At 39.4% G+C, this 27,063-nt stretch overlaps 2 protein-coding genes across 7 annotated transcripts in view; both read right to left on the bottom strand.

Annotated features, from left to right (window-relative positions):
- Positions 1–27,063, bottom strand: part of myo3b (myosin IIIB) — a 290,744-nt gene that overhangs the window by 138,447 nt on the left and 125,234 nt on the right. For 5 of the 6 annotated variants that reach the window (XM_062069877.1, XM_062069876.1, XM_062069875.1 and 2 more), the window contains 3 exons: positions 23,402–23,422; positions 20,839–20,916; positions 12,776–12,981 (listed from right to left, as the gene is read on the bottom strand). In XM_062069877.1, the coding sequence (XP_061925861.1) occupies positions 12,776–12,981; positions 20,839–20,916; positions 23,402–23,422 (305 nt within the window). The remainder of the gene's footprint in view (positions 1–12,775; positions 12,982–20,838; positions 20,917–23,401; positions 23,423–27,063) is intronic. The other variant, XM_062069879.1, reaches the window with a different exon arrangement.
- LOC133664885 (glutamate decarboxylase 1-like) overlaps positions 1–27,063 on the bottom strand; it is a 354,813-nt gene that overhangs the window by 245,757 nt on the left and 81,993 nt on the right. The gene's annotated exons all lie outside the window — the stretch shown is intronic.

Below are 27,063 nucleotides of genomic sequence, written 5' to 3'. Positions count from 1 at the left end.
TTTTTCACCAAATTCAAGACAAGTTTTTGGTAAAACTTTAGTATGGGGAACATATTCTAAGTAACAAAGACTTAATTTAGAGTTATTTGGTTAGGGTTAGGGTCAGGGTTAGAGGGTTAAGGTTATAATAAGGCCATGCCGAATAAGGCATTAGTGAGTACTTAATAATGACTAGTTAAGAGCCAATATGTTACTATTTTGCAATATTTTCTCCTAAAATAATTACTTTTTCATGTAAAATTATGACTTTTTAATGTAAAATGGTGACATTTGTCATATAAAATTCAGACTTTTATCACAATATTGCCAATTTTTTTTGGTGTTCTTGTAAAATAGTGACATTTTGTGAGTAAAATTGTGACTTTTGTCATAATTTTGCCAAGTGAAATTCCAATTATTATTATAATATTGCCAACATTTTTCAAGTTTTCTTATAAAATTGTGACTTTTGTCGAGGAAAATTACGACTCTTTATGAAATTGCCAAAATGTTAAGCTTTTCTTGTAAAATTGCGACTGTTATTGAGTAAAATTCCAACTTTTATCATAATTTCGCACAAATGTTCAGTTTTTCTCGTAACATTTTGACTTGTGTTGAGTAAAATTACGACTTGTATTATAATACTGCCAAAATTCTACGTTTTTCTTGTGAAATTCCAACTAATTTTTCACAACAAGCTTTTTAATATTTACATAGTTTGTATATATTATTAATGTTGTAAATACAAATCTCTATATATCTAGAAAAGGTGGTCCTAAAGAGGTAGGCATTTTTCGGAGGTCTCAAGAAGGTAAAAAATACAATATGTTCGCCATACTAAAGTGTTACCATGTTTTTTTACTGGCGCACAAAATGAACCGTGCATGAACATCACCTTGTTCAAAGAACAAAACCAACACAGTGCATAAACTCACAACAAATTACACACCTGCAAATCAGTCTGACTTCTGCTGTTGCCGTATCCGTAATACGCCGATAGGGAGAAGTTTTTATTTACACGATGAGTCGGGTGTGTTGTGATCACTTAAAAGTTTAGTGAGGAATCACACAAATTGCAAAAATCAAACTTGGATCCGATGCTAGCCGCCGACTGCATTGATGATCGGGTGAAGTCCTTCGTCGCTCCGTCGATCGCTGGAACGCAGGTGAGCACGGGTGCTGATGAGCAGATGAGGGCTGGCGTAGGTGGATAGCTAATGTTTTTAGCATAGCTCTGTGAGGTCCCGTTGCTAAGTTAGCTTCAATGGCGTCGTTAGCAACAGCATTGTTAAGCTTCGCCAGGCTGGAAAGCATTAACCGTGTAGTTACATGTCCATGGTTTAATAGTATGGTTGATTTTCTGTCAGGGGTTTATTTCTTTTGTTTCTATCTGCAGTTAAGCCCGATGCTATCACGTTAGCTCCGTAGCTAAAGTGCTTCGCCGATGTATTGTCGTGGAGATAAGTCACTGTGAATGTCCATTTCGCGTTCTCGACTCTCATGTTCAAGAGGATATAGTATCCGAGGTGGTTTAAAATACAAATCCGTGATCCACAATAGAAAAAGGAGAAAGTGTGGAATCCAATGAGCCAGCCTGTACCTAAGTTACAGTCAGAGCGAAAAAAGATGCGTCCTACACTGCACTCTAGTCCTTCACTCTCACGTTCCTCATCCACGAATCTTTCATCCTGGCTCAAATTAATGGGGTAATCGTTGCTTTCTCGGTCCGAATCGCTCTCGCTGCATTGTAAACAATGGGGAAATGTGAGGAGCCTTTCAACCTGCGACGTCACGCTACTTCCGGTACAGGCAAGGCTTTTTTTATCAGCGACCAAAAGTTGCGAACTTTATCGTCGATGTTCTCTACTAAATCCTTTCAGCAAAAATATGGCAATATCGCGAAATGATCAAGTATGACACATAGAATGGATCTGCTATCCCTGTTTGAATAAAAAGATTTCATTTCAGTAGGCCTTTAACGTATTTGTATAACAATTTCACTGTCTGAATGATCAATAATTCCAAAAATCCATTAATGTACAATACTTTGACCCATTCAATGCATGAACACTAGCAAACCCAAACAGGATACATTCTGCATGTGCCAAATGTTGTGCATTGACTCCAAAAGGGGGCGGAGTTTTACTGTAGCTGATGGTCCTGCGCAACGTCAAATCGGGTACGTACGATCATTTCCATCAAAATAAGATTGTTTTCAGCTTCTGATACAACAATTTGTTATTCCTTATTTAGCAACAATGATAGAGATGAAATAACTTTTTTGTTTTTGTTAGTGCTATATAATGGTTATGTTTTTTAATCAGATTAATCGCACCTTTGAAATTGGATGAATCATGAGTAATAACAACTTGCTTGCATCATTTTGAGTAACTTAAAAAAGATGCGCGTTTATTGTCAGAATGTCGTACAGGAACATTTTTTAAATGTTTTACTGTACTTGAATGCACCACATTTATTTGCCTAAACTTGGTAAGAGTTTTATCAAAAGTCTAGTCAGGGTGTACAATAGTCAAAGTTTCCTCACTCATCTTTGCACTGGCCGTATAACAACACCTAACCATCTGCAGTTAACATAAAGGAGCGTGTTTAGTCAAAATAAATGGCGTAATTAATCTGTGTAATTTTTTTATGATTAACTGAGTTAACTGTTTATTTTTGACAGCCCTAGTTTTTGTTGATAAAAATGTTCTCATGTAAACAGACTCAAAAGTTAATATTAGAAATATAGTTTGAAATAACCTTTGAGACCCTGTCACTGAAACCTAATGATCCAAGGGTAATAATGGACTTAGACTTGAACTTTAACAGCAACATTAAGTCAATAACATCAGCAGCTTTTTACCAGCTGAAAAACATCGCCAAAACAGAGGAATATTGTCTAAATCAGATTTAGAAAGATGAATTCATGCCTTTGCCTCCAGCAGGTTAGACGACAGTAATGGCCTTTTCACTGAGCTCTCTAAACAAGATGTAAAGTTAAAGTTAACAAGTTAAAGTAGCAATGATTGTCACACACACACTAGGTGTGGTGAGGGTGAAATTTGTCCTCTGCATTTGACCCATCCCCTTGTTCACCCCCTGGGAGGTGAGGGGAGTAGTGAGCAGCAGCGGTGGCCGCGCCCGGGAATCATTTTTGGTGATTTAACCCCCAATTCCAACCCTTGACGCTGAGTGCCAAGCAGGGAGGTAACGGCTACCATTTGTATAGTCTTTGGTATGACTCGGCCGGGGTTTGAACTCACAACCTACCCATCTCAGGGCGGACACTCTAACCACTAGGCCACTGAGTAGCTGCAGTACATCTAGAATGCTGCTGCTCGAGTCCTGACGAGAACCAGTTAATCTGACCACATTGATCCAGTGCTCAGGTCAGTGCACAGTTGCTCAGAGGATAGACTTTAAAACAGTTCTGCTTGTGTACTCCTATTGTCATGGTTTTGTGCCAAAGTACATCTCTGACATGTTAGAGCAGACCTGGGCATTTTGCGGCCCGCGGGCCACATCCGGCCCTTTGTGCGTCCCTGTCCGGCCCGCGTGAGGCCAATCATAAATTACAAAATAAAATTTCAAAAGTATCTATGTCGAGTGTGCAATACAACGGTGCTGCTTTTGTTTTGAAAAGCGTTACTTGTATTACTACCGTGTGGACGTATGCGCGTGCGTGATTGTGAGTGAATGTGAACAGCTGCAATCACAAATTACAAATAAAGTTGAAAAAACATCTGTGTCGTGCGCGCAATACAACTGTGCTGCTTTTATTTTGAAAAGTGTTATATATGGGCGTATGTCCGTGTGTAACCTGTGAGTGAAGGTGCACAGCGATAAGTGATGCACGGTTTACACCCGAGACGCTAAAAAGAGAAAAGTTGATGACGAATGGCGTGTTTTCAACAAGACATGGACTGCCAAGCAACGTTCCCTCTAAGGTGCGCGCCTGCGCAATTGCGCACTGCTCAAGCGTCCTCTGCGCACAGCAAATATATGCCGCGCACCAAATCAAATCCCATCTGAATTCTAAACAAAATAAACACATTTATTCTGTGTAATTTTGCAATGCAACTTTGAGTGACAGTGACAACAAGCGGCCCTAACGGTGTTGGTCAACACCGTTCAATTATTGTAACGTCTGTCGATGCTTCGAGGCCAGGAATTATATCGATCACTTTATTGAGCAAAACTGTTTATATTCAGCCATTACCACACCAAAAACATGAGTAAAACACTTCTATCTCGAAAAACTAGTCATTTTCTGCCGTACAAACTAGGCCAAAACCAACTTGTCATCTGTCACCAACACGCATACCACTAAACCACTGGTGCGTTTATGGCCACACAAAAAGTCGGACAATTCAAACACCACACAAAGTTACACTATGACTCCTCAGTCATACGTGTGCTTATTTTACTGTCATTTATTATTAATGTTAATTTATTGATATTAATCATGGAATGCTGTTACTAGAGAAAGTTACAGGAATGCACACTTCATCCTATGCTTACATTTCATTGTGCAACATGAGGATGTTTAAGGGGAACTAAATGTGATCTCTGAAAGGGGTACAAATGATTTCCAAAGCAGTGCTTTTGGTATAAAGTTAAGTTAGGTTAAATGAAAGTATTATTATTATTATTAATTATTATTATTATTATTATTATTATTATTATTATTATTATTCATCTTTCGGTATATATCAAAAATAATATTGAGCAAAATTTAATTGAAATATTGTCGATGTGGCCCTCCAGCAGTGCTCGGGTTGCTCGGGTTGCTCATGCGGCCCCCGGTAAAAAATAATTGCCCACCTCTGTGTTAGAGCCATCTCGAGCTCTGAGAACCTCAGGGAGTGGTCCCCTGCTGGTGCCCAGAGTCAGGACCTAACATAGTGAGACTGCGTTTAATTTTCATGCTACTAAAATCTGGAATAGTCTTCCAGAAGATGTGAGACAAGCCTCAACGTTAGCGATGTTCAAATCCAGCCTGAAAACACTTTTATTTAATTGCGCATATGACAACTGGAAGTATTTTATCCATTTGATTAATTTTATTTTGAATGATTGTTTTTTATGATGGTTTTATTTACTGGTTTTAATTTGGATTATGATTATTTAATGTTTTAAATTTACAGTAAAATATTTGTGTACGAATTGTGCTATACAAATAAACTTGCTCTGCCTTTACCGATTAGGAGACAATGGTGTGTGTCACACATCTTACGTCACGTCACCTGGTGTGACCGCCACACTTTCACAGAAGCTCAATGTTAAGTTGTGTTCTATTTCATTAGCACCAAAAGAAGAGCTACCATCACTTTGGGAATATCTGCAGACATCCACCTACTTGCCTCACATGCAACCACTGATCCTCGTTAGTTGTGGTTTACAAAATACCAGCACGGGACAAAGTGGCACAAAAGTGGCGCATGAAAGCTCCAAAACTATTGCTAATTCATCTCTTCTGTTCTGGTGTTCCTGAGAAAAACAACAGTGGAGAGGAAAACTTCTTTGAACTGCGTTCCCCCGCCTTAGTCTTCATTTTTGTATTCCTGTTGATACCTGATATTTCTTTGATGATAAATAAAAAGCGCCGCTCACAACATCAGACAAGCCTTTGATATGAGAGGATGCGTTTAAATCAGTTTTCATTTAAGGTTGAGTTTAGCCATTTGGACAGCCTGTGTGGCTCAGGTAGGATGAGGCTGATCCATGGCTGGGAGACACTGCAGCATCACGGTCAATACTTGGATAGCTTTTCTACCTACAAGGTACTCAACACTATTCACCCATTCACACACACATTCACAAGGCCCTAACCACAACCCATCAGGAGCAAGGGTGAAGTGTCTTGCTCAAGGACACAACGGACGTGACTAGGATGGCGGAAGCTGGGGACCAAAGCAGGAACCCTCAGGTTGCTGGCATGGCCGCTCTACCAACCGAGCCACGCCGTCCCCATCACTTGCTTTTCAGTCGCTCAAAGGTGTGTAGCAAGTTATGGAGATTCAGCAACACACCCTAAAGTTTCACTGAGTGTTTCGTAGCGTGCATACTTTTGTGAAACATTTGATGTGTGAAATTTTTATTAAAGACATCAGGCCTGATTTACTAAAATCCAAATAGCACGCGGTAAACAGTGTGTGCAATATATATAATAGCGTGTACTATTATTTTTATTATTTTATTTTTTTGCCCTGTCCAGCTTTTCAGGCAAATCATATTGATGATGTAGATGCCCATATGTGTAGGATACTTCTCTTGTTGCCTTATTTGTATTTGACTTTATTAAATGTATTTATATTATCATTTGGTGGAGGGGATAGAAAGAGAAAAAAAGGAAGACAGAGGGGGGAATTGTGGGGACAAGAGGGGGATAAGACAGAGAGACAAAAACAACAACAGCAAACACAACAATAACAACAATTAATTATTGTACTATTATTGGGCGTGTTGCCTGTACAATTGTAAAATGGTGCAGACCGCCTTATTTAAATGAGGATTTTGCATGTACTATTTAAAGGGCATCACCAAGGAGACACTCTAGTTTACTGCACATTTAGTTATGTTTGAAACATGCAGGAGACATCTATCACCTTTAAGGGCATTTTAAAAGCAGTCCTGTAGTGCATCTACAATTAAACCACTTTATGTTATTTTTTTTATCCCTGAGGGTGCGCTCATTGGCTGCATTTACAACGCTTTTTCCCCTTTTTCCCCTGAGGGCCGCACATTGAAAAATCGAAGCTAGCAGGGGCCATTTTGATATTTTTTATGTTAAAAACCAATACAATATATGTATAAAAAATATACATTTACCTACCTTCCACTCAGGCTTGATCCCGGGGACCCGAAAGGGTTTTGGTCCAAAAAATATAACAAATGTGTCATTATTCAGTATTATTATTTGTGTTATTATTCAAGTTTTTAAATCTCTAGATCAACATTAGGTCTATCTGTCAATATAACATTTTTTAAAGATTTAAATTTTATGCTCTTTTTGTCAAAGAAAACCCTTTTTTTTAATGAAAAAAACCCAAAATATGCAATATTTTCACCCAATAACATTTTTAAGCGGGATATTTGAGATTACATAATAATTGGAGCCTTAAAAAGGTCAACAACTCATAACACCATTGATTTTAATTCATTATTATTTTTTGAGCAATGACACTTAAAAACTAATCACACTAAAATTGTAGGGGATCCAAAAGGGTCCTACTCATTAAAGTGTTAAAAAATACACTACCGTTCAAAAGTTTGGGGTCACCCAAACAATTTTGTGGAATAGCCTTCATTTCTAAGAACAAGAATAGACTGTCGAGTTTCAGATGAAAGTTCTCTTTTTCTGGCCATTTTGAGCGTTTAATTGACCCCACAAATGTGATGCTCCAGAAACTCAATCTGCTCAAAGGAAGGTCAGTTTTGTAGCTTCTGTAACGAGCTAAACTGTTTTCAGATGTGTGAACATGATTGCACAAGGGTTTTCTAATCATCAATTAGCCTTCTGAGCCAATGAGCAAACACATTGTACCATAAGAACACTGGAGTGATAGTTGCTGGAAATGGGCCTCTATACACCTATGTAGATATTGCACCAAAAACCAGACGTTTGCAGCTAGAATAGTCATTTACCACATTAGCAATGTATAGAGTGTATTTCTTTAAAGTTAAGACTAGTTTAAAGTTATCTTCATTGAAAAGTACAGTGCTTTTCCTTCAAAAATAAGGACATTTCAATGTGACCCCAAACTTTTGAACGGTAGTGTAAATTATAATTTTTTTTTTTTTACTGTTTACTTTTAACACAATAATCTCAAGATCAACTTCAGATCTATCTGTCAATTATAAGTTTTGTTGTTGTTTATGTTTTTTGTTTGTTCGGTCTGTGCAGGGCAAGCCCCCATCCTGGAACTGTCATTTTGCACATCCTTTTAACACGTGCTAAATAAAATACTAAACAGTGCTTGCAGAACATTGAAATGAGTGTTGAAAAATCACATTGTGCATGTTAAGTTAAGTTAACGTTAAGTTAAAGTACCAATGATTGTCACACACACACTAGGTGTGGTGAAATGTGTCCTCTGCATTTGACCCATCCCCTTGATCACCCCCTGGGAGGTGAGGGGAGCAGTGGGCAGCAGTGGAGCCGCGCCCAGGAATCATTTTTGGTGATTTAACCCACAATTCCAACCCTTGATGCTGAGTGCCAAGCAGGGAGGTAATGGGTCCCATTTTTATAGTCTTTGGTATGACTTGGCCGGGGTTTGAACTCACAACCTAGCCATCTAAGGGCGGACACTCTAACACTGAGTAAATAATTAAATAAATAATTATGTTTGCATCTTCTCCTTCCAGTATCGTGGGCGTTATGATGATCATCATATATTGACAGAGAAGAGAACACAAAATGGATTGCAAGCTATAACATTTATTTTGCGTGTATATTTTTAAAAAGGTGTACATTTTGTGACTTTAAAGGGAAACTGCACTTTTTTGGGAAACTTTGCCAATCCTTCACAATCATTATGAAGGACATGATGACGGATGGATTTTTAAAAATAGATTCTAAATATTAAATACATTCATCCATCCATTTTCTACCGCTTGTCCCTTTTTGGGGTCCATTCGATCAAAAGTCCGCTTACAATGGAGCCTATGGGAGTCGTTCAATTCGGCCTATAGAGCCCCTAAAAAAACATCCAAACATCTCCATTAGGGTCTTATATACATGCTGTAAGTATATATGTACGGGCACATTTATAATAACATTTAATATTGACATATTTAGATAATTTTAAGCATACTCTGCGCATTAATTTCATAAACGCATCACATTTGCTTTTTTTTTCTTCATAACTGATTACTGCAGACTTTATGAGAGCCAACAAACATAATAAAACATCACTTATTGTGCAAGGTCTGCTGTCATTAGGATGCTGACTGATAGGATGTTAATATATTCCCATTTAGATGAAACATGTGTCATAATCCTCGCCAAGAAACAAGGGGTGGGGGGCATAGGGGAACCACTGCTTTTTTCTGTCGTCCTCGCCAGTTCATGGTCCTACAACAAGTGTTCCAATGTGTTGGATTATATTCTCAGCCATCTACTTTCCAGGTGAGAGGCATGATTTATGAGCTACAATAAACTTTAAAAGTAATATTGTTGTTGTCTTTTTGTTTAAAAAAACATCCAAGATAGTAAACATTCCATGCACTCCAATCATTTCCTCAGGAGTACAATTCGAAAGACACAACACAACTGGTCCAAGTTGAAGTGTGTCATTTTAAGAGTCCCTAAAGCAGTGAGACTAAGCAAGCAATAATTTCAATTAATTTGAATTAAATTGCGTATCCCCTCAGAGACTTCATATTTGAGGTGGCTGGAATATTTCAGAAGAAATATAAAGTAAGTATCCTTTAATTTCAAGCTTGTCTAATAGTGGATTTATTGGTTATTTGGCGATGAAAGTTGTATTACTAGAAACCATAACTCTACTTTACTTTTACTTTATTTCACTGTGTGACAGTGGTGAACACATCTGTCTCACAGTGAGGTTCTTCCACTCCCGTCCTTGCACGCTACACCGCTACAACAAAGATGACGGGGAGAAGACGCTGTCCAAGTGGAGGCACGTAAATAAGAGTGCCCACAAAACAGTGCATCCTGAAGAGACTGTCAGAAAGTGACTTGAAGATGATGTGTAAAACATCATCTATGCAACATTTTGACCAAAGAACCACCATTACATGTTATGTAGACCAGTGGTCCCCAACAACCGGTCCGGGGAACGTTACCGGTCCGTGACACATTTGCTACCAGGCCGCACAGAAACATAAATTAATTTATAAACTACCACATTTTCTCCGACTTAACTTCCGCTTGTCTCACTAAACACACTAATAAGCTTTTTAATATAACTCCTTTGTTATAGTACATTAGAGTAGTGTTTTTCAACCTTTTTTGAGCCAAGGCACATTTTTTGCGCTGAAAAAATGCGGAGGCACACCAACAGCAGAAATCCTTAAAAAACGAAACTCAGTTGACAGTAAAAAGTCGTTGTCGCAATTGTTGGATATGACTTTAAAGCATAACCAAGCATGCATCACTATAGCTCTTGTCTCAAAGTAGGTGTACTGTCACCACCTGTCACATCACACCCTGACTTATTTGGACTTTTTTGCTGTTTTCCTGTGTGTAGTGTTTTACTTCTTGTCTTGCGCTCCTATTTTGGTGGCTTTTTCTCTTCTTTTGGTATTTTCCTGTAGCAGTTTTATGTCTTCCCTTGAGCGATATTTCCCGCATCTACTTTGTTTTAGCAATCAAGACTATTTCAGTTGTTTTTCATCCTTCTTTGTGGGGACATTGTTGATTGTCATGTTGTGTTCGGGTGTACATTGTGGACGCCGTCTTTGCTCCACAGTAAGTCTTTGCTGTCGTCCAGCATTCTGTTTTTGTTTACTTTGTAGCCAGTTCAGTTTTAGTTTCATTCAGCATAGCCATCCCTATGCTTCAATGCCTTTTCTTAGGGGCACTCACCTTTTGTTTATTTTTGCTATAAGCATTAGACACCTTTTTACCTGCACGCTGCCTCCCGCTGTTTCCCACATCTACAAAGCAATTAGCTACCTGCTGCCACCTACTGATATGGAAGAGTATTACACAGTTACTCTGCCGAGCTCTAGATAGCACCGACACTAAACAACAACACATCATTTGCAGACTATAATTACTGGTTTGCAAAAAATATTTTTGACCCAAATAGGTGAAATTACATAATCTCCCACGGCACACCAGAGTGTATCTCACGCCGCGGTACAGTGGTTGAAAAACACTGCATTAGACAATGCACATTAATGGACATATAAAATGTTAATGCGCCAGATTGTAGCCAAAGGCTAATTTTTCATGCTCATATTTGTTTTTATCTGCCACAAGTAGAAACCCGGTCCGTGAAAATAATGCATACATTAAACTGGTCCCTGGTAGAAAAAAGGTTGGGGAAACCTGATGTAGACCACAAGGAAGTCTTTTACATTTAGAAAAAAATTAATAATTATATGACTCCTTTAAAGGCCTACTGAAATTAATTTTTTTTATTTAAACGGGGATAGCAGATCCATTCTATGTGTCATACTTGATCATTTCGCGATATTGCCATATTTTTGCTGAAAGGATTTAGTAGAGAACGACGACGATAAAGTTCGCAACTTTTGGTCTCTGATAAAAAAAAAGCCTTGCCCCTACCGGAAGTAGCGTGACGACACCGGAGGAAGGACTGCTCACATTTCCCCATTGTTTACACCAGCAGCGAGAGAGATTCGGACCGAGAAAGCGACGATTACCCCATTAATTTGAGCGAGGATGAAAGATTCGTGGATGAGGAATGTGAAAGTGAAGGACTAGCGTGCAGTGCAGAACATATCTTTTTTCGCTCTGACCGTAACATAGGTACAAGGGTTCATTGGATTCCACACTCTTTCCTTTTTTTATTGTGAATCACGGATTTGTATTTTAAACCACCTCGGATACTATATCCTCTTGAAAATGAGAGTCGAGAACGCGAAATGGACATTCACAGTGACTTTTATCTCCACGACAATACATCGGTGAAGCTCTTTAGCTACTGAGCTAACGTGATAGCATCGGGCTTTACTGCATATAGAAACAAAACAAATAAGTCCCTGACTGGAAGGATAGACAGAAGATCAACAATACTACCAAACTCTGGACATGCAAATAGACGGTTAATGCTTTCCAGCTTGGCGAAGCTTAGCAATGCTGTTGCTAACGACGCCATTGAAGCTAACTTAGCTACGGAACCTCGACAGAGCTATGCTAAAAACATTAGCTCTGCACCTACGCCAGCCAGACCTCATCTGCTCATCACGACCCGTGCTCACCTGCGTTCCAGCGATCGACGGTACGACGAAGGACTTCACCCGATCACCGATGCGGTTGGTGGCCCGGAGACCGAGGAAGTCAAGGTGAGGTCGTTCGGCTAGCGCGTCTGCTATCCTCAAAGTCCTCCTGGTTGTGTTGCTGTAGTCCGCCGCTAATACACCGATAGCACCTACAGCTTTCTTCTTTGCAGTCTCCATTGTTCATTAAACAAATTGCAAAAGATTCACCAACACAGATGTCTGGAATACTGTGGAATTTTGGAATGAAAACAGAGGTTTTTTTTATTGGATTCAATGGGTCCGAATACTTCCGTATCAACCGTTGACGTCACGCGCATACGCCATCATATCTAGACGTTTTCAACCGGGAATGTGGCGGGAAATTTAAAATTGCACTTTATAAATTAACCCGGCCGTATTGGCATGTGTTGCAATGTTAAGATTTCATCATTGATATATAAACTATCAGACTGCGTGGTCGGTAGTAGTGGGTTTCAGTAGGCCTTTAATGTGCCTTATAAACCGGTGCGCCTTTTGTATGAAAAAAAAAAACCTGAATAGACCCGCTCACAGTTTTTCCAGGTTACAGAATTATAAGAACAAACTCGTTATGAATAGTAAAGAGAAGACTGTTAAAATGCATCACCCCTTGAAATCGCACTTTCATTGGTGTTTCCTCAACTAGCGTATCCATCCAGTTAAGAGCGCTGTAGGAGTTATTCTAATGATTGCCAATTAGTCAGCCTCTTGCGCTGCTCAACTTAGACCCAGTCTAATTAAAGAACTCCTGTTTTGTCTGATGCAGGCCACGGCTCGCTTGTTCTGCTCCATCTCAGTCAAAGTGTGTGTGTGTGTGTGTGTGTGTTGTGCGTCTTACCTGTTGACAAACTCTTCAAAGCGAATGCGGTGGGAGTAGCCCTGGCGGCGGATGTTGACGGTCTCTAGAATGCCCGTGTAGCGCAGCTGCACCATCACCCTCTCCTTGCAGAAGCTCAGCGCTTTCCTGTCGTCGTTGGGCTTGATGCAGCGTACAAAGTGAGGCTGACCCACCACCATCTTAGACAGTAAGTCCATCAGCGAGTACTGCAAACATCAGAAGATGACAAGGTCAGAATGGGCTGGATCAGGACCAGAGAGGCGCCATCCTGTAGTGTAAGAAAAAAAGGTGGCTGATAAATACCAGTAACAGTACAACAGTAATACTATTTATTTTTTCAGTCACATTACAAAAGAATCGAAGAAATGTAATTATTCATGGCCATAGACTACAGATGTCAACTTAAGGCCCGGGGGCCACATCTGGCCCGCCACATTGTTTCTTGTGGCCCTCGTTAGCCTGAGAATAAGTCAACTTTAATTTTCTAAAAAAAAAAATTAGTTCTTTCAGTTGACCATTTACCATTTAGTTATTGCTGTAAAACAGAGAATGGGTAGGATTGAATAAGATCTGCATTTTGCTACTGAATTGTTAAGCTGTAAACATGCGATGGACTACATTGTAACTTTGTATGCTTGTTTAAAATATACTAACACTAATACCTTTATTCTGGTTTTGATTTGTTGTGATGTGCTACTTCTCTGCAAAGCCGGAGTTTTTCTGATAAAACGTAAATAAGGTAACCGCAATATGTCAGATGATGCAGGCCAGTTTTTAACCAAAGCAAACTACAACCACAATAACAAACACTTCAATAAAACATCTCTGTAGTGTCAATCAAAACTGGCATTTTTGTATTCATAGAGCAGTGGTTCTTAACCTGGGTTCGATTGAACCTTAGGGGTTCGGTGAGTCGGGCTCAGGGGTTCGGCGGAGGTCAAGATACACCCGACTCATTGTGTAAGTGTACAGCTCTGGTAATGGGTACATTCGCACCCACCTGCACAAATGTACTTCAAAAAGTAACAATCAAAATAATTGACTTTTTTTTTGGTTTACTAGGACATGCATATGTTATATGCATTAGTTTGACCATTTAAAATCAACGACAATAAAAAGGAGATGCTTGGAAATAGCATAAAAATGCCCCAAAAACTTGGAAAAACGCGATTCATAGCATTACTTTTTTGGTGTAACCATCATGAGCGTTCTGTTCAGGTATATTTCATTTATATTTTGATAAATCATCATATTTATGTATTACTAAATTTAAATAGGTATTGATCAATCTTTAAGCTGTGTGTATTTGATTTCAGTTTGCTTTTGACATCTTATTTAGAATTGTAGCTGAAACTTTTACAACCTTGTGTTGCGCTCATGATGGCGTAACCAAACTAGATTTCATTTAATGATCTTATTTTGAATATGTATTCCCTTTTTTACATTTAGTATATTTTAATATTCATTTATAAACATTGAATACATTTCAAATATCAATAAAATGCCTTTGCCTTCATCTTATAGGGTAATGTTTAGTTCCACCAAGTCATGAGCGTAACACTAAGCTTCATCACTTTGACTTGTAATATCTCTAATTCTGCTGGTGTTTTTTGCTTTTTTTTACATATAATAAAATAAAGTCCCATATAAAATTATGTTTCTAGCAATACTTTAATTTTGCCTTTGAAAGTAACACTCCAATGTCCATTAGTGGAGCTGTACACGTAAATAAAAACTTCTCCCTATCGCCGTAATACGGATACGGCAACAGCAGAAGTCACACTGATTTGCAGGTGTGTAATTTGTTGTGAGTTTACTGTGTTGGTTTTGTTGTTTGAACAAGGTGCTGTTCATGCACGGTTCATTTTGTGCACCAGTAAAAAAACATGGTAACACTTTAGTATGGAGAACATATTCACCATTAATTAGTTGCTTATTAACATGCAAATTAGTAACATTTTGGCTCTTAACTAGTCATTATTAAGTACTTATTAATGCCTTATTCGGCATGACCTTTTATATAACCCTAACCCTAACCCTAACCCTAACCAAATACCTCAAAATTAAGTCTTTGTTACTTAGAATATCTTCCCCAAACTAAAGTGTTTGCAAAAACATATAACTTTGTCTTGATTTTGAAAAAAAAACATTTTATTTTTCACTAAAGAAGGGTTCTGTGAATGTGCATATTAAACTGCTGGGTTTCGGTACCTCCAACAAGGTTAAGAACCACTGTCATAGAGGTAGAAATCTGGAAAGTAATTTTCTGTTCCTGGATCTCCTTTCTTGCATGTCTGACACTTGGTGCTGACAGGAAGATCACCTTTGACACCACATCTGCTGGCTTGTGTCTGCTTATCCAACCATCTGTGAGCAGGCTGACGCAAAGAATCATCATGAAACTTTGGGAAGAGTTGCAGAACGGGCCCAACAAAAGCAGTTTAAAGGCCTACTGAAACCCACTACTACCGACCACGCAGTCTGATAGTTTATATCTCAATGATGAAATCTTAACATTGCAACACATGCCAATACAGCCAGGTTAAATTATAAAGTGCGATTTTTAATTTCCCGCCACACATTGAAAACATCTAGATATGATGACGTATGTGCGTGACGTAAACGGTTGATACGGAAGTATTGGTAACCCATTGAATACAATACAAAAAAGCTCTGTTTTCATTTAAAAAATCCACAGTATTCTGGACATCTGTGTTGGTGAATCTTTTGCAATTTGTTTAATGAACAATGGAGACTGCAAAGAAGAAAGTTGTAGGTGGGATCGGTGTATTAGCGGCGGACTACAGCAACACAACCAGGAGGACAGAGATGGATAGCAGACGCGCTAGCCGCCGAACTCACCTTAACTTCTTCCGTCTCGCCAACCGCGTCTGTGATTGGGTGAAGTCCTTCGTTGCACCGTCGATCGCTGCAACGCAGGTGAGCACGGGTGTTGATGAGCAGATGAGTGCTGGCTGGCGTAGGTGGATAGCTAATGTTTTTAGCATAGCTCTGTGAGGTCCGGTTGCTAAGTTAGCTTCAATGGCGTCATTAGCAACAGCATTAATAACCTTCGCCAGGCTGGAAAGCATTAACCGTGTATTTACATGTCCATGGTTTAATAGTATTGTTGATTTTCTGTCTATCCTTCCAGTCAGGGATTTATTTCTTTTGTTTCTATCTGCATTAGAGCCAGATGCTATCACGTTAGCTCAGTCGCTAAAGAGCTTAGCTGATGTATTGTCGTGGAGATAAAAGTCACTGTGAATGTCCATTTCGCATTCTCGACTCTCATTTTCAAGAGGATATAGTATCCGAGGTGGTTTAAAATACAAATCCGTGATCCACAATAGAAGAAGGAGAGAGTGTGGAATCCAATGAGCCAGCTTGTACCTAAGTTACGGTCAGAGCGAAAAAAGATATGTCTTGCACTGCATTCTAGTCCTTCACTCTAACGTTCCTCATCCACAAATCTTTCATCCTCGCTCAAATTAATGGGGTAATCGTCGCTTTCTCGGTCCGAATCGCTCTAGCTGCATTGAAAACATTAGGAAAATGTGAGGAGCCTGTCAACTGACTACGTCACGCTACTTCCGGTAGGGGCATGGCTTTTTTTTATCAGATACCAAAAGTTGCAATCTTTATCGTCGTTGTTCTCTACTAAATCCTTTCAGCAAAAATATGGCAATATCGCAAAATTATCAAGTATGACACATAGAATGGATCTGCTATCCCCGTTTAAATAAAACAAATTCATTTCAGTAGGCCTTTAAGCTTTAAATAAGTATCTAAAGGCACTGTAAGTAGGGATGCCTATCGTCAGGATTTTATCGACATTGATACCAATATCGTTATTCTTTATCGATAACGGTATTCATTGGTACTCGTCAGTACTATATGTAATAGGTGGAAATAAAGATGTGAAAAAAAATTCATTTTTTATAACCATTTTTATTAGCAAGAGGTTGTTTGTACACCATCATGTGACATCTCACAGCAGGGAAGTCTTATCAATACCTGCTTTTTCAATCTTAAACAAGTCAACTATGTTTGTGGTACGAGGTGCAATGCAGTTATGTCATCACACACACCCATCACTGTGTTTCTGTTCATTACAATTACAATATTTATGTATGGCATCCATGTGCAGAGCACAGACCTCTTAAAGGATATATCATATAAATCAATACTATAATTTAGCATGTTAGGAGCATTTAAGCAAGATGTGTTTTGATGCCACGCAAACGAGTGATGTCAGACTGCGACTAGAGACCTGTCAGCGGATGCTAGCTTGCTTCAAAGCAACTTCATCGATTATTAGATGACTTTATTTTTCACTTATTTGAGTGGATTAATAATGGCCTGTGGATTACTGGATCGCTAAGACGATGGTTGATAAATGACACTGACTCTTATCAGCTTGCGTCACTTTTAGAGACTTTTGAGGAGGAAATATTGTGTTACAAATATTTGTGTGGAGTTGCTTCCTTATTTGTGATTATTCCAAGATGATTATCAGACCCTACCAGTGATTTATTTTATCCATAGCATGAATGTGACAGCGTGCGCATGTCATAATTACGACGGTCGGCTGGGAAAAAAAATACCAATATCCGTATTATTTGTCCAGAATCTTAACGGTCTTCCAGGACGGACCCTATTAGGAACCGGTACCAAAAAATACTGGTACTCGGTTTACATCCCTACAGTACTGTATTTTTCGGACTATAAGTCACAGTTTTTTTTCATAGTTTGGCCAGGGGTGCGACTTATACTCAGGAGCGACTTATGTGCGAAATTATTAACACATTACCGTAAAATATCAAATAATATTATTTAGCTCATTCACGTAAGAGACTAGACGTATAAGATTTCATGGGATTTAGCGATTAGGAGTGACAGATTGTTTGGTAAACGTATAGCATGTTCTATATGTTATAGTTATTTGAATGACTCTTACCATAATATGTTACGTTAACATACCAGGCACCTTCTCAGTTGGTTATTTATGCCTCATATAACGTACACTTATTCACCCTGTTGTTCACTATTCTTTATTTATTTTAAATTGCCTTTCAAATGTCTATTCTTGGTGTTGGCTTTTATCAAATAAATTTCCCCCAAAAATGCGACTTATACTCCAGTGCGACTTATATATGTTTTTTTTCCTTTTTTATTATGCATTTTTGGCCGGTGCGACTTATACTCCGGAGCGACTTATACTCTGAAAAATACGGTTACTGTAAGTAAGTGTTTATTTCTACAATGACCTTGGCAGAGGCATATCATGGAGATAATAATGTTCAGTTCAGATTGAGAGAGCTTTTCTTTTCATTTGAAATGGTTCATCATTGTGGTTGTAGTTTGTGTACCATTACACTGCAGTGCAGCTAGCAAGCATTACACAGTGTGGGTGTGCCTAACGTTGAGGTCAGTGAGTGCAAAAGGTTTTATGGCTTTTCAACAAAGGCTATGTCTACACTAAGCCGGATAACTCCTTAAACCAATAAATATTTAGCCTAAGCCCCGTTTCAGCCACACTAAACCAGCGTTTAAGGACACATTTTTACACGGGTAAGTGCGCCGTGTATTTCTTGAATCTCCGGCTCTTAGCTTTGTATGGACTCATTGATCGTTTACAAACTGAGTTCGGAGAGGAAGTGACGCCAGAAAGACCACGCCCCACACAGGAAGTGACGTCAGAAAGAACGCGCCACAGCCAGCTTCATAATAAAGCTGTTTCGTAACTCGGAGCTAACTACTGGAAATATGGAGGCGAGTCATCCAGACATGCGGTGTTTCTCCTTCTTCTACATGTACAGACACTTGTGGAAATCACACATGAATACTTTAAGAGAAAGCCATTGCAGCTATTTGGGATACAACACTTTTCAGACGGCAAGAGAACTTTCCAATGTCCAGGTCAGCTGTGATTTTACTTAGCGAAAAACTTTGTCCATTTGTCGAAGGAGAGACAACAAGAATGCAGGCTCCCGTGGATGTGATAAAAAAGGTAGCGTGTGCTTTGTATTACCTGGCCGTCGAGTGAAGACTACGGAAAACAGTGAATGCTTTTGGACTGGCAAAGCAGACTGTATCAGTTATTGTCCGCCATGTATGTCGCGGACTCAACGTCTAGGTCCAGAGTATATAAGGTCACCAAAAAGGAAAGGGGGGGGGGGGGGGGGGGCGAGGTCTGAGGAAGTCCTTCTAGTGTAGTACCTGTGAGCATCACTTACTCTGGTGAAATAGTTGGACAGGTAATTGCGGACAGTTTCTCTGAGTATTTGGAATACCAGGCACAAGTCCAACCATAAAACTAATTGATATACTCTAGCTTTTGAATAGATCCTGATTAGACCAGTTGACCTGCCGCTATTTTTTCTGCTCTGCGCGGAGAAAATACCAGGTGGTCTCTGGAGCAGTACCAGTCTGGAAGAGGTGCTAGTCGTTCCAAATTGTGACCCAGGTTGAACCACTCTTTTATGCCTCGGGTAGGGACATCTCTGCATTGTTGACTTGTCTACTTGGAAGAAGATCCCCCTGAGACCCTCTGTTGGGTTGCCAATGGATTGGACTCTTACATTATCTGTTAATGTAACAGCTGTACCCACTTGGCAGCCATTGCAGCCGGTCACCCAGGAGGGGATTCCCACATCTACGGCCCCTTTCCAAGGTTTCCTATTCTTCCCAGCTTTGGCTTTTGAAGTTTTCCTTTGACCGGATGTCGTTGTGGTTTGTAAATAAGCCTTTTGCAGCACTTGTGATTAAAGGCCTACTGAAACCCACTACTACCGACCACGCAGTCTGATAGTTTATATATCAATGATGAAATCTTAACATTGCAACACATGCCAATACGGCCGGGTTAGCTTACTAAAGTGCAATTTTAAATTTCCCGCGAAATATCCTGCTGAAAACGTCTCGGTATGATGACGCCTGCGCGTGACGTCACGGATTGTAGAGGACATTTTGGGACAGCATTGTAGCCAGCTATTAAGTTGTCTGTTTTCATCGCAAAATTCCACAGTATTCTGGACATCTGTGTTGGTGAATATTTTGCAATTTGTTCCATGAACAATGGAGACAGCAAAGAAGAAAGCTGTAGGTGGGAAACGGTGTATTAGCGGCCGGCTGCAGCAACACAAACACGTAGCCGGTGTTTCATTGTTTACATTCCCGAAAGATGACAGTCAAGCTTTACCATAGGCCTGTGGAGAACTGGGACAACAGAGACTCTTACCAGGAGGACTTTGAGTTGGATGCGCAGACACGGTACCGTGAGTACGCAGCTGCGGCTTCCAAACATTTGATCGCTTGCCCGTACGTGCGTGCCGCTATGTGCATGTCACGTACGTAACTTTGGGCACTTTGGGAAAATATATGTGCTGTATTAAGTTTGGGGAGGTGAACGGTACTTTGGGCTGTGGGATTGAGTGTGTTGTGCAGGTGTTTGAGTTGTATTGGCGGGTTATATGGACGGGAGAGAGGAGGTGTTTGTTATGCGGGATTCATTTGTGGCATGTCCTCTAGTCCTTCACTCTCACTTTCCTCATCCACGAATCTTTCATCCTCGCTCAAATTAATGGGGAAATCGTCGCTTTCTCGGTCCGAATCGCTCTCGCTGCTGGTGGCCATGATTGTAAACAATGTGCAGATGTGAGGAGCTCCACAACCGGTGACGTCACGCGCATATCGTCTGCTACTTCCGGTACAGGCAAGGCTTTTTTATCAGCGACCAAAAGTTGCAAACTTTATCGTCGATGTTCTCTACTAAATCCTTTCAGCAAAAGTATGGCAATATCGCGAAATGATCAAGTATGACACATAGAATGGACCTGCTATCCCCGTTTAAATAAGAAAATCGCATTTCAGTAGGCCTTTAAGGTCTATACAAATAAGTTGCGATTGATTGATGTTTTGAATTAAACGTGCACCCTGGTCTGATGTCATTCGTGGGCCTAATTGGGCTCACAGGCGCAGGTTGAATAACACTGCTGTATACTGTACAAACCAATACTGTATACATTGTATTCAATGAGCAAAGAGAGAAGGAAACCTACACGGAAATACGAGGCAACCGTCTGTCTCCTCATGCTGGTGGTTTCCTCAGGGTGACGCATCATCTCCATGGTGTCCACCTGAACACAAACATTGCCAATGAACACTGGGCATCGATGAGCGTGCCTGCTTATGCAGCACCTTTAAATTAGCTGCTGTTTATTTGCGAGCTGATGTTGTCGGCGGAGGACTTCTGTAGACATAAAGGTATCATTGCAGCAGTTCTAAATGGGCCGGTTGGGAACACACAGCTGTACTAAATGTGGCGTCTGTATAACACGGCCCCATAAACAATTAAAGCTAACAATCTAGAGAAAAAGCCAGCGCTGCTGTGGGGCACGCAAGAATAGGGGCGCAGTCTGAATAATGAGACTAGCCGTCATCAAGCATAGAGCCTTCCCCACGACGGATTAACGAGGACACAATATAAGCTTTCTAATGGCTTTGGCAGTTCATGGCTTCATCAAAATTAATGAAGCAATAGATATTTTATGGTAAGTCTACGTAGCAAAGTGCATATCTTAATACTTTATTCCAACAGAGAAAGAAAGGTACGTCTAAAGCTCTCTGCATGAGCTACATGAGAATGTATGATCATTCACAAGTACAAAAGCGCGTGTGACACTTAAAATAGCTTAACTACCCGCATTTGACTTTATTCTGCCGGAGCTGGCGACTGTCACTCTCTCTCAACTATACTTGCCAGCTTTGATTGAGAACACCGCGGCGTACATATTACATCAATAACGCCGACTTGTTATTAAAATGTCTTTTCTTGTTAAAAGAATATCTGAACGAAGTCATTGCCAAAAGCAATCAATAGTGCAACTTGGTGAGATTCCAAGTTAGAGAAACATACTTTAAATGTGGATGACAGTGAAGTTGAAGAGTATGAGTGAACACCAAGCAGTACAGTTCGGTTCAGTTCATTTAGGTTTTCAACTCTTTGCGTTTTGTGTGAGGCTAGAAAAAGAACTTATGTATGGTATCTGACCGATGGACACTGCTAGGGATGGGTACGAAGTGGTACCGGTACTCAACAGTACCAATTTTGGGTACATTGGTGGTAATGAATGTTCATTTGTTTGATTTAAAAAAAAATGTATGCAATATTTTAACACTGAGCTCTTGGACCATTATTCCAGGTTATCATTAATGTGCAATAATGTTCAGTTGTTATATATTGTTTTCTTAGACATTGAATCTCATTTGCAAGTATGCATTCATTTCAGTTGGTGTGTTGCCATAGTCAGGAAGGAAGTAGTCTTTGCCATATCTCACTCTTCAGCAGAGGTGGGTAGTAACGCGCTACATTTACTCCGTTACATCTACTTGAGTAACTTTTGGGATAAATTGTACTTCTAAGAGTAGTTTTAATACAACATACTTTTACTTTTACTTGAGTATATTTATAGAGAAGAAACGCTACTTTTACTCCGCTCCATTTATCTACATTCAGCTCGCTACTCGCTACTGATTTTTATCAATCTGTTAATGCACGCTTTGTTTGTTTTGGTTTGTCAGACAGACCTTCAAAGTAGGATCTATGCATGCCTGCGTTTCACCAATCAAATACAGTCACTGGTGACGCTTGACTCCGTTTCACCAATCAAACAGAGCCAGGCGGTCACATGATTAACTGCACATAAAGTTTCAGCGACAAACAACAACAAACTTAAGCTTACATGAACTCAACGTCAAATTTGAGGAAGTTAGTAGATATTTTGGCTGTCACCGTAGGCTGATGTTAGCTTCCCTGCTATGAATCACTGTCAAATGTACACGGTGTGGGGACATATTTATTAACGCACTGCATCCTCATAGACATACAAACACACACACACACGCACAGTCGTACACACACTCACGCATGCATAGAAACAACAATCGGATGTGCACAGTGTGTTCCCAGGTGCAGCCCAAACCTATCAGTTTATGGTTTGCGTAAAGGCTAACTTGTTATTTTCCTTTGTAATCTCTGCCTACTGAGCCTATGGTGCTGTTAAGTTATTGTGGCTCAATTTGCCTTATTTTTTTTTATGTTAACGTATTATTATTTAATATATATTATTGTTTTAGTTGCTTAAGAGATATTCCTGGCTCTGAATTTGCTCATTGCTATTTTTATGTTTTTGTGCATTATTTGTTGCCGTCGTCATTAAACGAACAGGTTACTCAGTACTTGAGTAGTTTTTTCACAACATACTTTTTACTTTTACTCAAGTAAATATTTGGGTGACTACTCCTCACTTTTACTTGAGTAATAAATCTCTAAAGTAACAGTACTCTTACTTGAGTACAATTTCTGGCTACTCTACCCACCTCTGCTCTTCAGCAAGTAAAGTATATATTCTCAAGAGACAACACTATAAAAGTGAAACTAGGATTTGCTTTAGGGTAGTCAGTGTACAGCTTGTATGGCAGTATCAGTTTAGCCTGTGGAGGATCAAAAGCCTTTGCATGGTACTGTAGTTATCCCATACTGTACAACCTCCATAGCAGAAACTCAAGACAGGTTCCAAACTGAACTGTACCAGTTGGTGGAAACTCAGAGCAGAGCCTTACCTTTAAGAGGTATTTGGGAGACTTTGAGCACAGCAACATGCAGGTGAGAAACATGGAAATAAAGAGAAAGAGAAGTAGTACAGTGTATAAACAAATAGTACAAACAAAAGAGATGAAGTGAACTTTTTCCAAAGTGGACAGAAAGTGTGCTGATTGAAAATGATACGAACACTTTGATTAACTGAATCGATAAATAAAACTGATTTTAATAGGTACATTAATAACTATCTCATTATTACCTTACTATCCTGGTATAATCCAGGATGACCAATATCAGTTCTTCTTATAGATCTTATGATCATTTTACAAAGCTTCTACATTATAAAATGTTTGTCCATAAAACAGAACACATTTAATTGTATTGTATATGGTTCTGGATGAATAAATGATTCTAAATAATGTCTAAAGGGATGTGGAAAAGGCAGGTAGTTGAGTTAAACTGTTGGTCGTTGAGGTTTATCAGCTTTTTCAGGGGAAAATGTTGGCTTCTCTATTTATGACCTCAGTAACACAGCTGGGTGTCTATCATAAAAGCACAATAACAAACTACAGTACCCTGAACTATGGAGCCTTTTCTCAGAAATGCACTGTAGTTACGAGAAAACATACTTTACAGGTACTCTCTGATGAATAATAGCCCTTGTACTGTATGTTATAGCAGAACAATGCCTTAAAACATGTACAGTATCACTCCCAATAAAAGTGTACAAGTATTCAATTAAAAAGCAGTCTTGTGCTTGACTTTGAATATTTTTTTTACCTAAATTACCAAAGAGAACATACCGTAATAATTGGAAATGGGTTTTTTTGGTCAATTGAAACTTTAAACCTAAAGCGGAACTGCATTTTTTTTTTAGGTTCATAAACATTATGAGAGACATGACAATGAATGTTTCTGGGTTTTTTTGCATTCTAAATATTAAATAAATGTGATCCAAAGTCCGCTTACTATGGCGCCTATGGGAGCCGCTCTAGTCTGCCTATAAAGCCCTTAAATAACATCCAAACACCTCCATTAAGGTTTTATATACATGCTGTAAGTATACAGTATATGTAATGTAGTAACATTTATAATAACATGTAATATTCAAATATTTTGCTCATTTTATGCATACGCGACACATTAATTTCAAAATGTAATTTCATCACGTTCGCTTTTTTTTTCAACATCAATGATTTCTGCTCACTACAAACTTTATGAGAACCAACAAACATAATAGAACATCACTTACTGTACAAGGTCTGCTGCTATTAGGATGCCGACTGTTAGGATGTTCATACAGTATATTAGCATTTAGATTAAGAATGACTCAACGTAATTTTGTGTCGTTCTCGCCATTCCCGGGTCTAAATTGGCTGTCAAAGTGTACCACCTTGTCGGAATACATCCTTGTCCTTCTACTATCCAGGTGAGAGGCATGATTTATGATCTACAATTAAGTTTGACGAGCAAGGAAAGGAGGAAGCAGCTGATCAGTCGATCATGTCGACATTGGTACACAAGCTGGTGATCACTATAAATACTTTGTCTGCGTTAGCGCTTATAATAACAATATCACTAATACTTGGTTAATATTCAAGTCACAAAATGTAAATGGATTATTGTTGCCGCTTTTTGGATGTTTTTTTATTGGGTCTTAAAGGCCTACTGAAACCCACTACTACCGACCACGCAGTCTGATAGTTTATATATCAATGATGAAATCTTAACATTATAACACATGCCAATACGGCCGGGTTAACTTATAAAGTGACATTTTAAATTTGCCGCTAAACTTCCGGTTCGAAACGCGTCTGAGGATGACGTATGCGCGTGACGTAGCCCGACGAACACGGGTATGCCTTCCACATTGAAGCCGGTACGAAAAAGCTCTGTTTTCATTTCATAATTCCACAGTATTCTGGACATCTGTGTTCGTGAATCTGTTTCAATCATGTTCATTGCATTATGGAGAAGGAAGCCAAGCAAGCAAAGAAGAAAGTTGTCGGTGCGAAATGGACGTATTTTTCGAACGTAGTCAGCCACAACAGTACACAGCCGGCGCTTCTTTGTTTACATTCCCGAAAGATGCAGTCAAGATGGAAGAACTCGGATAACAGAGACTCTAACCAGGAGGACTTTTGATTTGGATACACAGACGCCTGTAGAGAACTGGGACAACACAGACTCTTACCAGGATTACTTTGATTTGGATGACAAAGACGCAGACGTGCTACTGTGAGTATGCAGCTTTGGCTTTTTTTTGCGTATGTACGTAACTTTTTTAAAATATATAAGCTTTATGAACCTTGGGTTAGGTGAACGGTCTTTTGGGCTGAGTGATTGTGTGTGTTGATCATGTGTTTGAATTGTATTGGCGTGTTCTATGGAGCTAGGAGCTAGCAGAGGAGCTAGGAGCTAGCATAACACGTACCGTACCGTAAGTGCGCGTCACGTACGTAACTTTTTAAAAATATATAAGCTTTATGAACCTTGGGTTAGGTGAACGGTCTTTTGGGCTGAGTGATTGTGTGTGTTGATCGGGTGTTTGAATTGTATTGGCGTGTTCTATGGAGCTAGGAGCTAGCAGAGGAGCTAGGAGCTAGCATAACAAACACGCAGGTGTTATTATGCAGGATTAATTTGTGGCATATTAAATATAAGCCTGGTTGTGTTGTGGCTAATAGAGTATATATATGTCTTGTGTTTATTTACTGTTGTAGTCATTCCCAGCTGAATATCAGGTACCGTGAGTATGCAGCCTTGGCTGCTAAACATTCGATAACTTGACCGTATGTGCGCGTCACGTACGTAACTTTTTAAAAATATATAAGCTTTATGAACCTTGGGTTAGGTAAACGGTCTTTTGGGCTGAGTGATTGTGTGTGTTGATCAGGTGTTTGAATTGTATTGGCGTGTTCTATGGAGCTAGGAGCTAGCAGAGGAGCTAGGAGCTAGCATAACAAACACGCAGGTGTTTTTATGCAGGATTAATTTGTGGCATATTAAATATAAGCCTGGTTGTGTTGTGGCTAATAGAGTATATATATGTCTTGTGTTTATTTACTGTTGTAGTCATTCCCAGCTGAATATCAGGTCACCCCCGGCTCTCACAGCATCTTCCCTATCTGAATAGCTTCAACTCCCCACTAGTCCTTCACTTGCACTTTACTCATCCACAAATCTTTCATCCTCGCTCAAATTAATGGGGAAATTGTCGCTTTCTCGGTCCGAATCTCTCTCACTTCATGCGGCCATCATTGTAAACAATAGGGAACTTTGCGTATATGTTCAACTGACTACGTCACGCTACTTCCGGTAGGTGCAAGCCTTTTTTTTTATCAGATACCAAAAGTTGCAATCTTTATCGTCGTTGTTCTATACTAAATCCTTTCAGCAAAAATATGGCAATATCGCGAAATGATCAAGTATGACACATAGAATAGATCTGCTATCCCCGTTTAAATAAAAAAAATTCATTTCAGTAGGCCTTTAAGGGCGGAATAGAGGACCTTCCATTGGCTCCGTTGAAAGCGGACTTTTATTTACGTTTATTTACGATTTAGAATGCTTTTTTTTTTTTAATACATCTGTCTTCATTTATGTATTTGTGAGAAAGAGTGTTTTCCAAAGAATACAACTGAGAAATTAGGTTAACTGTATGAGAACATAATATAAGTTT

Source organism: Entelurus aequoreus, linkage group LG14, assembly GCF_033978785.1.
Source record: "Entelurus aequoreus isolate RoL-2023_Sb linkage group LG14, RoL_Eaeq_v1.1, whole genome shotgun sequence".
Classification (NCBI taxonomy): Eukaryota; Metazoa; Chordata; class Actinopteri; order Syngnathiformes; family Syngnathidae; genus Entelurus; species Entelurus aequoreus.
The sequence above is the reverse complement of the archived record's forward strand: the minus strand, read 5'-3'. Positions and strand labels throughout refer to the sequence as shown.